Genomic DNA, 13,363 nt, shown 5'->3' on the forward strand with positions numbered 1-13,363 from the left:
TTTGATGCACGCTAGATTTTTCTTATTGTCAATGTTGAAAACAATTATGCTGCTTAATAGTTCTTTGGAAACTGTGATACAACAACATTTAACTGAATACAAACTGTTAGTAACATTATGAATGTCCTTACTGTCAATTTAATGCATCTTTGATTAATAAAAGTATTAATTTCTTTAAATAAATACATCTTACTGACCCCAAACTTTTTAAGGGTAATTTACATAAATCCATTCATATCAATATGATGTAATGCAGTTTTTCATTCTCATTTGCTTAAACAGGACCACTGCAAATATTCACATGCCCTGGGACAACATTTCATTAGGTCTGCCCAATTCCCCCTGGCCCAATAAGTGGGGGAGTGCAAACTCACAAACTCATGCTGTCTATACAACACCAGATGTCCTATTTATTTCTCTCTTTTGATATCACCAACATCCATGCAAGTTGGGAATCCTCTTTCTTTCTCCAGCTGATAGATCTTGATATTAAAACAGGTGGGCAGTACCTACTTCCTCCCAGCATGCTGAAGGATTCTGAAGTATTCCAACACAACTTTGCTGTTTTAAGGTGAATTAAACCCCTCTGACAAACACATGCCCTTCACATGCACACATACAGATAAAACATGACTCTCAGAACTGCATTATGGGACATCTACCAGCACTGACCTACAGCTCATACTAGAAATGAACTTCAAATCAGCACAGGCCTGATTCAAGGTTGGCGTACCTGTCGGTAAAGTGAGTCCTTGGTGGCCAGCTCGTTCTCTAGCTTGTCGTTCAGGTCATGGATGGAGGTGGTTTCTCTCTGAGCGGCCAGGTAACGTTTTTCTAACGTTGTGATTCGCTCCTCCATGTCCTCCTTCTGTGCCATTGCCTGTTGAACAGGCACATAGTAAGAGAAAACAAAAACTAGGGAATAATTTAGTAATAATAATTTAGGTAAAAGGTGCTAAAAGTCAGCATAAAATAAATAAACCCTACAAGCATCTTATTGTTCCAATTGTAAATGCTTCATCCATGAATGACTTATTTATTTATAACAGACTTCTCTCTGGTGACATATGTTGGATTTCTTGAATCATTTAGTTCCCTTAAATCCCGCCCCTTTCTTGCAATCGATTGCAAGCTCAAATTTAGATCTGCCTCCATCCTTCAACAACCGATGGATGGAATTTTGACAGTTTTTTACATTTGGATGTGCATTACAATATGGAAAGAAATAATAATAACAATAATCTGCCACTACTTGTTACATCGTAAATTTATATAATTACGAAAAAATGAAAAATTTAAAAAATCTCCTTTTGTTACAAACCAATATGAAAAAACAAACAATCTTTTAAACTACTCTTTTCTATAAAATGAAAGATGAAAGAATAAGGTAACAATATCAAGCTCGAACCAAGACAAAAAAAAATAATAAAAATAACCTGACAAACACCATACAAATACGTTTCTCAAGTCACTGTATAACTTTGTGTAAGGAACACACCAAAATTGAAGGCTATTTATTCACTAAAATGCACCTCCCTTGCTGTGGCAATCAATATTTAAGGATTTTGTCACATTTGGTTACAAGACAAGTGAATGTACTTCAGTTGTATGGAAAAGAACAGCATGAGCATTCTACAAAGCATCATCTTCGTTCCACTAAAGAAAGTGACACTGATATTTAAAGGGGGAAATGTTCCTTTATATACCCTAAAATGTTAGACCTTGTCAAGGAATGAGTCACAAGTGCATTATTTGTAACCTTCTTTTTCTCAGCAAAAATAAAGCAGAGCTGAGAAAACAACCTCACTGCCTGATGTTTTATCTTCCCTGAGACAAGTCCTCATCAGCTTGTCCTCATTCTGTCCCTTTCCTCTTTCCCCAATCATTCTAACCTCGCGTATGTCCCTCTGGTGTTTGGTGCTCAGCTCCTCGCTCTTCACTAGATCTTTGCGAGCCGTAGCCAGTTCAGTCTCAAGCTCAGACATGCGATTGGTCAGGCCGCTGACCCGTTCTCTGTTTTGGGCCAGTTCCTTATTGGCCTTATCCAAAAGTTCCTGCAGCTCCAGAGACCTGCTGGTATCGTCATGGACATCGATGGAACCGTTGGGAAGCCTCTGTCACAAACACAACGAAATGTTAGTGATGCAATGGAGAGCTAGTTGAGAACTTTAAAACTTGTTTATCGGTCCCCTGATTTCCACTTAGGGTCCCAAATAAGCTTCAGAATGCCAAAATAAACTTCTAAATGATTTTCAGAGAGGCAAAATATGCTGAGTCAGAGTCTGAAGAACACACTCAGCAAGTTAAGCAGCTTGACTTCAATTATGGCCTCAGGAGTTCAGAGGTTCTCTCGCATGCATCATATTGTGACCGTGCATTTCATCCATCTACATTATACAGCTGAACAAATTAAATCCTCCAGACTAGTGATTTTGCCAGCCTTTAAACCCAGGATTCCTCTGCACATTACTGGAGAAAAACACAACCTGGGTTAGATGCATCTTTCCCCCCAAAACCGGTTGCTTTCGTAAAACCAAAATGTCCAGTTTGGACATGAATGCAGACATGGTTTTATGTTTACGTGGTGCAATGCAACACAAAGACAGTACAAATCATTATAATCAGTAATAATGTCCCCACTTGATGCTACAAATGCCTCATTTGTAATGGGTTTTATTGTTTTTGTCTCATGACGCAGGGACTTGGCTTTACAGTATGATGAGGGGCAAAATTATTCTGTCACATGCTTGAGGCATTCGGCCAAACATGGTGCACTGGATAGCTGGTCAATCAGTGTACACCTTGCTTTTCAGACCAATGAGCTTTGAAAAAATCGGTGTGTTTCAGAAATACGGGGCATAGAGGAGCAACAATAATGTACAGTTTGTGGAAAGAAAGAAATAAAGAAAGAAATGTTGTGGAAATTACACAGATTTATATTCACAGAGTTTAACTTCCACATGAAAAGTCCACAAGGCCCATAGTTAAAAACACCCTCATATGCTGTGATCTTTCGCTTCCTTGGCTTTATCAGAAATTTTGCAGAAGCCTATCGGTCACTCTACTGGGAGTCCACAGAAAAACCCACATCAGCCTCTGACAGGCTGAACCTACAGTAGCTTTAAGTATCTGATGAGCCATGAACCACAGGGACTATCAACCATATTTCTGACCTCCAGGGAGGCTTGAGCCAGCTCTCCAAAGAGACACGCAGTCTGGACCACGTCTGCCGTCTCTGACAATTTCTATCTATTTCTGTCTTCTTTCATCCTCTCCATCCAGCTCTATATGATTCATTGTTTCTAATCACACATGCAGTTTGAAGTCTACTGTACATTTACAAATAATACATTCCAGCTAAATTTGTACATTTCACATGAAAGGTATGTTTGGAAAAAGCCTGCAGGCCTCTCATTTTCGTTCTAAAGGTGTTAATGTTATGAAACACAACCTTTCAGGTGCTAACAACTCCCAGCAGAAACCCACCAGAACATGTTTTGCTCTTGTTTGCTTATTAAAATAAAATGATATAAATCATAATAATAACCATCAGAGAGATACCAGCCCTTCCATTTTGAGAACCTTGAACTGACTTTAAAGACAGACTTTCATAATGAAACCACAATCTAATATCTGCGCCCAGACTAATTTTGTGTGATAAGCAAATTGATAATGATAATGCATTGAAAAAATCTCTTACTACTGAAGATCAATCAATAGCACATCTATAAATAAAAGGTAACATGATATTTAAACAATGAACCATGGGATCAAAGATTAAGAGCAATTCACGATTCTCCTATAGACCAGACTCCTGCTGGCTGGACGACTGCTAGAAGTGAGTCACACTGAGAGACAGGAGACAATTTAGCAGCCTGTGCTGAAGGTTGAAGGGCAACTTGGCGCATAATCAATGCAGTTTATTTCTCGGTAGCAAAGAAAATACCATCTGTGAGAGAGGTATTAGAGCAGGAGGGATCACTTTTGGACCAGTGCAAGGTGGAAGTAACAATAAAACCTATGGGGTCTCTTATGTCTCTTATGATTACTAAGGCTGCGTTTATTTGATCAAATAGAGTAAAAACAATAATACTTTAAAATATATAAACTAGACTTTTCTATTTAAATATGTTTAAAAATGTAATTTTTCCTTTGATGGAAAAGCTTAAGTTTTAGCAAACATTGCCCTGATTAGTTCATTCTGTTCACCTGTCCTTGCATATCATCTCGTTTTCTCATTAGTTTGCCTGACTCTGTAAGCCTTCAGTTTCTGTCTACTTGTCGTCCGGTATTGTGAATGTTGCCCCTACAGGTGTCTCCTGCCTGTCTCCTGTTATTTACCTTTCTGTGGATCTATTAAAGACTTTATGAGTGGATCTACATCCTCGTGCGTGTGTTTAGACCACGTTATGTAACAATTTTAAGCTCTATCTTAAATGCAAATTTACGTTAATCCAACTTTAAGTAACTACATCACATGTACCTTCCATGTAGGTTTAGAGCTGTCCATTCTGTCCACAGCATCCCCATCCACTTGTCCATCCTTTCTCTGTCTCAACATGACCACCTAGATAAACACACCAAACAAAGCCACTCTATAAATGTTTTAAATATGTCGAACTAACCTACAGATTTTATGCTACATTAACTGTGGAATAGCACATAATTACTGTTCATGAAACACAGCAGCGGCAACAATAAACTTTTTTTTTTTTTTTTTCAATTGCACTTTATGTAGATGTACATTTTGGGTAATAGTGCGATTTAATGGTGTTCCTTTTAATAGCATTTGAGTGCTGTTCCTGTTTTCTTAAGGCAGGCGAGGAGTCTTGTGGGAGATATGATTATACAAACTTCCCATTTTGAGGAATTAACTTATCATTGTGCTTAAAAGCCACATGTTTATTAAGGTATTACTGAAATACTGGTGGGCCATTTGCATTTTAATCCTCACATATAAGACTCACTGAATGTGAAAACCAGAGGAAGACAATTAAAATATGTACACATCAATTTGCATGGCAGTATTTGAATAAAGGGATGTGATTTACATATTCACAAGGCTCTCTTTATTACAGCTCGTTTGTATTGGAGTATTAGAGGAGGCTGACGAGAGGAGGAGTGAGTGACACTGCTTCTTAAAAATCCCTCAAAACGCTCTACCATATGAGAGCAGCATTCAAGACAGCTACAAATAGACTGAAGAATATGCAGCATTACAGTCTATTTATCTCTGGTAGGAGGACAATAGAATCAGGTTTGGGAGGAAGAATGAAAGAAAATTTAGTTTTTAGACTTTTATGACACACAATCCACCACAAGGACCAGTTAACTTCAAGTTATGATGAGCTTGTAGATTGGCAGTTTCAAAGTTGATTCCCCAACACTGGTGATGACTACTTCCTTTGTTTCCTTTGCGGCATTAGGTCCTGTATGTCCTGAGACAGCATAAAATCGTCCCGCTGGTCTTAATGCAGCATCATGACACCCAGAGGCCACCTCACATCCCGCCTCTGCAGTGCGGACTGCAGCCAAAGACTCTTCTTACTCAGCGGATGATGGAAAAACAGCTTTTTTTTTTGTCAGTGCATTCAAACATAGTGACTGACCCCACTAGACAGTTATGAATGATGTGATGATTTATTCAGTGGGAGGGTGTAAAACTAAAGCACTAAAGCATGCAGCACTTTTTTTAAAAATAAAGGCCATCTATTTTACATATTAAATATGTATTTCTTATTATAAATTCAGTATATGTCTCCCACTTGAGGTTTTTAATTAACTTTTAAAGGGATAATCCACATCTTTGTAACATAAATAAATGTTTATAATTGTTTTTACATCCATTGAAATTCTATGCAATCAATGGTTCTGATTACAGAATTGTCATATACATTTTTAGGTGAACTAGAATTTATGATGCCAATACTAGACAGCGTTGTCGATGGTCGCATAATGTAGTTTGCGCAAAGTCTCTTAATCTGCAGTGAAATGCCGCAGGCAGTTATTGCAAATAGTATCTAAAATATATTCTCATATTCTAAAACTGGATGATGGGCATTTTGTAAAAAACAATTAAATAAATAATTTGATTACTTGTAATTTACAAATAATGAGTGGTATGTGAAATGTATATTTGATTTTATTCAATGTTACATAACCAGTTAAATGAACATGAATTAAAAAATAATAATAATAATAAAGCATTAGAAAAAGTATGAGGTCACACAGAAAACAATCAGAGTCTACAGTTAAACCCGTGAATTATGATACTACAGTATGTCAAGTGCATTGGCTTTGTATGAACTCTCAAAAGCATGTGTGTAATGGAAACAGACAGTGTGTGTTCCTGCATGGCTTGACAGCAGGGGGCAGGTGCTCATCAGACAGATGTTAATGAGATCAGCACATACATATCATTGTGCATACATACTTAAACACACACACACACGCAAAAAAAAAAAAAAAAGGCCGTACCTCCTGACTGGCGGCTGCCAGCTGTCCTTCTAATGTAGTCACCCTTTCAAGAGCCACCCGTAACCTTTCACGCACCTGTGCACATGAAAAAACAAAAGAGAGATTAATAGCAAAATGTATACGTGCCAAGACAGCACCCTCAGCATTGATTCTTGCAGTCACGAGATCAGCTACTACTAATGTTACATAGTCTTACATAGTCATGACTTTACTTTTTTTGAAAAGCATTCATTTGTTTCTTTAAAATATTACAAGTAGAAATGCATGACGATTGTCACATCGTGATGGCTATGATTAAATTAGATAAACATAAGCTTTACTGTTGTAGTTCATAATGCTTTTCTTAATTTGTTTCAGCATTTGAGAGCGGCTTGGTTCATTCACTGTAAATCAAGCCATTCTGAAACACTGATTTGATGTGAACATAGTGCCAAGTTTCAGTCTTACCCTATAATAATAATATAATAATAGAGCTCTGAAATTATGATTCACCATGGCAACAGCATCCGATGAAAAGAAGTCTGCACACTACTGAGTAATAACTTTAATTCTTAATCACTGTTATAATATCAAATGTAAAAAGTGGCAGGAGGGTAAATTATTTAAGTGATATTAATTTTCATGGTATCCTACAGGCAACATGAACATATAAACATGAAGTATAAAAACATAATTCAATCAGGGTAAAGCTATAAACATAAAAGGTTCATGAGTGTAGGATACATGACTTTTCAAGCATTTGCCACATTATATAAATATAATTCCGTTTCTATTTCAGTCCGTAGCAGCTTTTTCCACAGAGTTTAATGCTCTTTTCACATAATTAAATGTTCTCTAATCCAAACTGTTGCATTTCTTAATTAGAGTAATAAAATGAACATTTGACTTCTACTCCAATAGCAAGAAGGCTCGAAAGAATATTGAAGAACAGATGAAGAGGAGATGGCCACAATAGCTGCACTACAAAACATGCTTTTCTTACTCAGTATTTTTGTCTTGTTGTTTCCAGTCAAAATATCTAAAGATTAAAGAAAAATGACATAAGGAATTAAGTCTTTGAAGTGTATTTTTCTTATTTTGCAAATTACCTGTCACTGGGGTAAAAAAAAATATTGTTTCCATTTCCATTCATATAATTTTTCTTGTTTTAAGTAAAATGCACTTTTATACTCACAAAATGCATTATTTTGCAGCATGAATGAATGAATGAGCTATTTAAACATCGCTTGCTCTTTAAAAAGGGGGAGGACCGAAATAAACTCTGAATTTAATAATGTAAACCTGCTCCCGACCAGGTTCACAGAATAAGTTAGTAAAAGTATATATATATTGTGACATGCGTCCCGAGCGCTCGTCAGCGTCGCCCTGGCAACACACGGGAATCACCGGCACGAGCTCATCACGGGCTGAGCGGCCACACCTGCAGCTCATCAAGCGGAGCCTTCTTAAACAGAGGAGGAAGACAGAGTGGTGAGGAATGTCTCCCAACAAGGACGCTAACCCTTTCCTCCTCTGTTACAGAGAGCAGCGTGTGACCGTCAGCCCCACCAAGGAGAGCACAGCACGGGATCCACCACTCAGGACACAGCGAGCACGAGGGACTTGAAGCGCCACAGGAGAGCACCGCCTTCACCCAGAGCACTTACCTTCAATAAATCCACCCTTCGGGGACTTTCTCTGTCAAACGGTTGTCGTGTAGTTCCTCACCCCGCCACACTGGTGGAGAATGCGGGCAATAGTGTGAGGTGGACACCGACAACCGACCCCTGAGGAGACCGTTAAAGCCACCCGTTTGTTTTTTGGTTTTTCTTTTTTTCCCCCTTTCATTTTCATCTGCTCTGTTTCCACAGGCGGCCGCTCCTCCCCCGGCATGGAAGAACTGCTAAAACACCTCACCGAGGTGAGCATCCGCCAGCAGCAAATAATGGAACATATGGCCTCACGTCAAGGAGACGCCGAACGTGAGCTCGCCGCCCTCCGCGCCGCCACCCACCGCACGCCGCTGCCTGACCCCCGTGTCCAGGCCGTCCAGCTGATGCCACGAATGACGGTGCATGATGACGTGGAGATGTATATTCAGATGTTTGAGGCCACCGCAGTCCGGGAGGCGTGGCCAGAGGACGAGTGGGCCCGACTCCTCGCGCCGCTGCTGACCGGGGAAGCGCAGCGGGCGTATTTCACCATGACGACCGAGAGAAGCCAGCACTATGGAGAGGTGAAAAAGGAGATCCTGAGCCGGGTAGGCCTTTCCCCAATCTGTGCGGCGCAGCAGTTCCATGACTGGGAATATCGAGCTCGACAGCCCGCTCGCGCCCAGGCGGCCGAACTATCCCGGTTGGCCCAACATTGGCTGTTGACCGGGGGTCCCTCCGCACACCAGGTAGCTGAGCGTGTGGTGATCGACCGGTTCCTCCGCGCCCTCCCCCGCGCGTTGATGCAGGCGGCTGGCATGAGGAACCCCACCGATCTCGACGGGCTCGTGGAGGCCATTGAGCTGGCGGAGGCCGCCCAACACCGGGAGATAGGGGAGCGAGCGCCGCCTTTTCCCCGAAGGGTGGTCCAGGAGCGATGCTCGCCGGAGGGCACCCAGCGACCCGTGAGCAGGCCTGCGGTTCCCGGCCCCCAGGACGAGCCAATGCCCACCGAGCCGCCGCGTTCCCCAGGACGGACATGGCTAGCAGGCTGTTCAGTCCACGGTCCAGCGCCGAAGGCACCACGGGCCAAGGTGCGCATCAACGGCCGGCCATTCGTCGCCGTCCTCGACTCGGGCAGCGGGGTAAGCCTGATACAACCGACTGTCCTTCCACCCCGAACAGGTTCCAGAGCCCGGCTGGTGATAACGTGCGTGCACGGGGACACCAGGCATGTGCCGGCCCGGCGAGTGACCATCACCGCGACCCCGCGTTCCTGGCCCGTTGAAGTGGGAATCTTAAGGAACCTACCGGTACCCGTTCTCCTCGGCCGGGATTGGCCGGGGTTCGATCAGCTCCTCACCTCCAGCACACAGCCTGCTAGCCCGGCCGGGAACCGCCGACGCCGGAGGCCAGCAAGGCGCCCTCGACGAGGCCCCGCGCTGCTGACGTCGGACAGCCCTCGAGGAGGTGAGTCCCCCTCCCAAAACTCTAACCTGTTCTTCGATGTCTTCCAGCAGATAGCGGGAGGGGGGACGCTCGCCAAAGAGCAGCGTGGGGACGAGCGCCTCAAGCATTGCTGGTCTCAAGTGCGGGTGGCGGAAGGAGAGGATCTACAACCAGCTCCCCACCCCACACCCCACTTCATCATCCAAAACGGCCTGCTCTATTATGTCGGCCAGCGGAGGGGGGAGGAAAAGACGCTGTTGGTGGTACCGCGGAGCAAAGTCCCGGCGGTCTTGGAACTCGCCCACGCCCACCCGATGGCTGGCCACCTCGGCGCCCAAAACACTGTGCAACGGATCCGGGACCGCTTCCACTGGCCAGGACTGGAGGCGGATGTCAAGCGGTACTGCCAAGCGTGCCCGACGTGCCAATGGACCTCGCCACATACTCCTCCCCCCAGCCCGCTGATCCCGCTGCCGATCATTGAGGTGCCCTTCGAGCGCATCGGGATGGACCTGGTGGGGCCGCTGCCGAAGTCCGCCCGGGGGCATGAACATATCCTGGTTATCGTGGATTATGCCACCCGCTACCCAGAGGCCATTCCCCTCCGCAAGGCCACCGCCAAAAACATCGCACAGGAGCTCTTCCTACTGAGTAGTCGGGTTGGCCTACCAGCGGAGATCCTGACCGACCAGGGCACCGCTTTCATGTCCCGGATCATGGCTGACCTCTGCAAACTCCTCAAAGTCCGACAGATCCGGACCAGCGTATACCATCCGCAAACCGATGGGCTCGTGGAACGCTTTAACCAGACCCTCAAACAGATGCTGCGGCGTGTCGTGGCCGAGGACCGAAGCGACTGGGACCAGATGATCCCGTATGTACTGTTCGGGGTCCGGGAGGTACCCCAGGCGTCCACCGGCTTCACGCCCTTCGAGCTCCTCTTCGGCCGCCAGCCCCGAGGGCTCCTAGATGTCGCCCGGGAAGCCTGGGAACAACAGCCTGTGGTTTGTCGGACCACCGTCGAGCACGTCAAGGCCATGAGAGAGCGGATCGACAGGGTCATGCCATTGGTCCGGGAGCATCTGACCAAGGCCCAGCAAGACCAGCAGCGCCTCTTCAATCGGGCTGCCCAACCCCGGGAGTTCCAGCCGGGAGATCACGTCATGGTACTGGTCCCCACCTCAGCCTGTAAGTTCCTGGCCCGCTGGCAGGGCCCATATACGGTCACCTACAAAGTGCGCCAACCCGGTCGCCGAAGGGAAGAACAGCTCTATCATATAAACCTGTTGAAGCGCTGGGTGGGGACCGGGCCCCAGCTCTCGGCCCTCGCCGCCACCTCTCCCGTGGTTGTGGACATGGATCCCCATCTCTCCGCAGCCCAGAAGACGGAACTGCAGCACCTGGTCGGTCAGTTCTCGGATGTGTTCTCCCCTCTGCCAGGGCGGACGACCGTCGTCCAGCACGAAGTCCGAACACCACCAGGAGTCATCGTCCGGCAGCGGCCCTATCGTGTCCCGGAGGCTCGGCGACACGCAATCGAGACAGAGGTGCAGGAGATGTTGAAGTTGGGGGTAATTGAGCCCTCGCGGAGTCCATGGTCCAGCCCCATCGTCATGGTCCCGAAGCCCGACGGCACCCTAAGGTTTTGCAACGACTTCCGCCGCCTAAATGAGGTCTCTGAATTCGATGGCTACCCCATGCCCCGCGTCGATGAGCTCCTGGATCGACTAGGAAGGGCCTGGTTCATCTCGACTCTCGACCTCACCAAAGGGTATTGGCAAGTCCCCCTGTCTAAGGATGCCAAGCCTAAGACAGCCTTCTCGACCCCCAGTGGCCACTGGCAGTACCGGGTCCTTCCCTTCGGCCTGCACGGGGCCCGTGGGGCAACCGGAGAAGATAGCCTGGAGTCTAGAAGCGGAAGAGGCGTTCCAGCAGGTGAAGTCAGCCCTCACCACGGAGCCAGTCCTGCGAGCCCCCGACTTCAACTGCCCCTTCCTGGTGCAAACCGACGCCTCGGACACCGGGTTGGGAGCCGTTCTCTCCCAGGTCCAGGACGGCGAGGAACACCCGGTGATCTTTATTAGCCGGAAGCTGACCCCGACCGAACAACGGTATGCCGCCGTGGAGAAGGAAGCACTGGCCGTCAAGTGGGCAGTCCTGGAGCTCCGCTATTACCTCCTTGGACGCCGGTTCACCCTGCTGACAGATCATGCGCCACTGCAGTGGATGGCCCGCGCAAAGGACACCAACCCCAGGGTAACCCGCTGGTTCCTTGCGCTCCAGGACTTCCACTTCACCATACAACATCGGGCGGGGACGGCCAACGCCAACGCGGACGGTCTCTCCAGGATAGGGGCAGCTTTCGCAGGTCTGTCAGGCTCCACTCCCCACCCTCCCCATATCTCCCCATTGTACCGCAGGCGCAGGTCGACGCTTAGGGGGGGGGAGTGTGACATGCGTCCCGAGCGCTCGTCAGCGTCGCCCTGGCAACACACGGGAATCACCGGCACGAGCTCATCACGGGCTGAGCGGCCGCACCTGCAGCTCATCAAGCGGAGCCTTCTTAAACAGAGGAGGAAGACAGAGTGGTGAGGAATGTCTCCCAACAAGGACGCTAACCCTTTCCTCCTCTGTTACAGAGAGCAGCGTGTGACCGTCAGCCCCACCAAGGAGAGCACAGCACGGGATCCACCACTCAGGACACAGCGAGCACGAGGGACTTGAAGCGCCACAGGAGAGCACCGCCTTCACCCAGAGCACTTACCTTCAATAAATCCACCCTTCGGGGACTTTCTCTGTCAAACGGTTGTCGTGTAGTTCCTCACCCCGCCACAATATATATATATATATATATATATATATATATCTATATCTATATATATCACAGGAATACAAAATATAGGAATGTCAGTTTTTTCAATTATTGTGCGGCCTTAATTACAAGAAAAGTAAAAAAAAAACTTACTTTTTCATCCAGAGCTTTATGATGCTCAAAGAGGGATTTCAGAGCCTTGAGCACCTCCACCTCACTGGAAACCCCGGACGGTGGGGGAGCCTGCCTCTTCACCACAGTCATCCTCAGGGAACGCTCGTGACGTGACACCAGACACTCTAAGTGCTCCAAAAGAAGCTATAGAACAGCAAAAATGCAGAAACACACAAGCACATGCTAACTCATCTATCGACTAGTCCTGGATCACATGACTTCATTTGTACTTGTTCTATACATGGTTACTGCTACTTATAAGCTCTGTATAGTAACATGTAATGGCCCAGTACATTTTTAAAATCATTCATCAATGTAAAATCATTAACATTGGAAAAACACGTCATAAGCGAATTGAGCTGGCACTGCGACTACAAGCAAATCTGCAAGCGAATGAACATCTTTGACAATGTTCATGACAATGAAGCAGCATGAATCTGTCAATGGAGAAATGCGCACTTCCTCTTCTCCCCCGCATCACTAAAGCTGTGTGAACATCCTCTCCATTCACACAATCTCACACCGTTGAGGTTGATGTTTGGCGAAGCATTTACATAAATATTTTACCACCAAATATTTTTCAGGAGAACTAATTGACTATTAATAATAATAATAATAATAATTCCTTACATTTGTTTAGCGCTTTTCTAGGCACTCAAAGTACTTTACATTGTCAGCAGGTAACTCCTCATCCACCACCAGTGTGCAGCATATTATTTTCCTTTTTTTTTTTAATTCTAAAATAATTTATATTTAATTACATTTTTAAAGACCTGACCTAAAAGTTTAAAACAGTACATAATGATGACTTATGCTACTG

The 13,363-nt window shown here is 45.5% G+C and overlaps 1 protein-coding gene across 13 annotated transcripts in view; it reads right to left on the bottom strand.

The window, feature by feature from the left end:
- LOC113055227 (liprin-alpha-2) overlaps nt 1-13,363 on the bottom strand; it is an 82,566-nt gene that overhangs the window by 20,350 nt on the left and 48,853 nt on the right. For 10 of the 13 annotated variants that reach the window (XM_026221340.1, XM_026221341.1, XM_026221338.1 and 7 more), the window contains 5 exons: nt 12,523-12,687; nt 6,478-6,552; nt 4,484-4,567; nt 1,893-2,114; nt 734-880 (listed from right to left, as the gene is read on the bottom strand). In XM_026221340.1, the coding sequence (XP_026077125.1) occupies nt 734-880; nt 1,893-2,114; nt 4,484-4,567; nt 6,478-6,552; nt 12,523-12,687 (693 nt within the window). The remainder of the gene's footprint in view (nt 1-733; nt 881-1,892; nt 2,115-4,483; nt 4,568-6,477; nt 6,553-12,522; nt 12,688-13,363) is intronic. The other 3 variants (XM_026221334.1, XM_026221339.1, XM_026221335.1) reach the window with 1 other exon arrangement.

Source organism: Carassius auratus, chromosome 36 (assembly GCF_003368295.1).
Source record: "Carassius auratus strain Wakin chromosome 36, ASM336829v1, whole genome shotgun sequence".
In the NCBI taxonomy this organism is placed as follows: domain Eukaryota; kingdom Metazoa; phylum Chordata; class Actinopteri; order Cypriniformes; family Cyprinidae; genus Carassius; species Carassius auratus.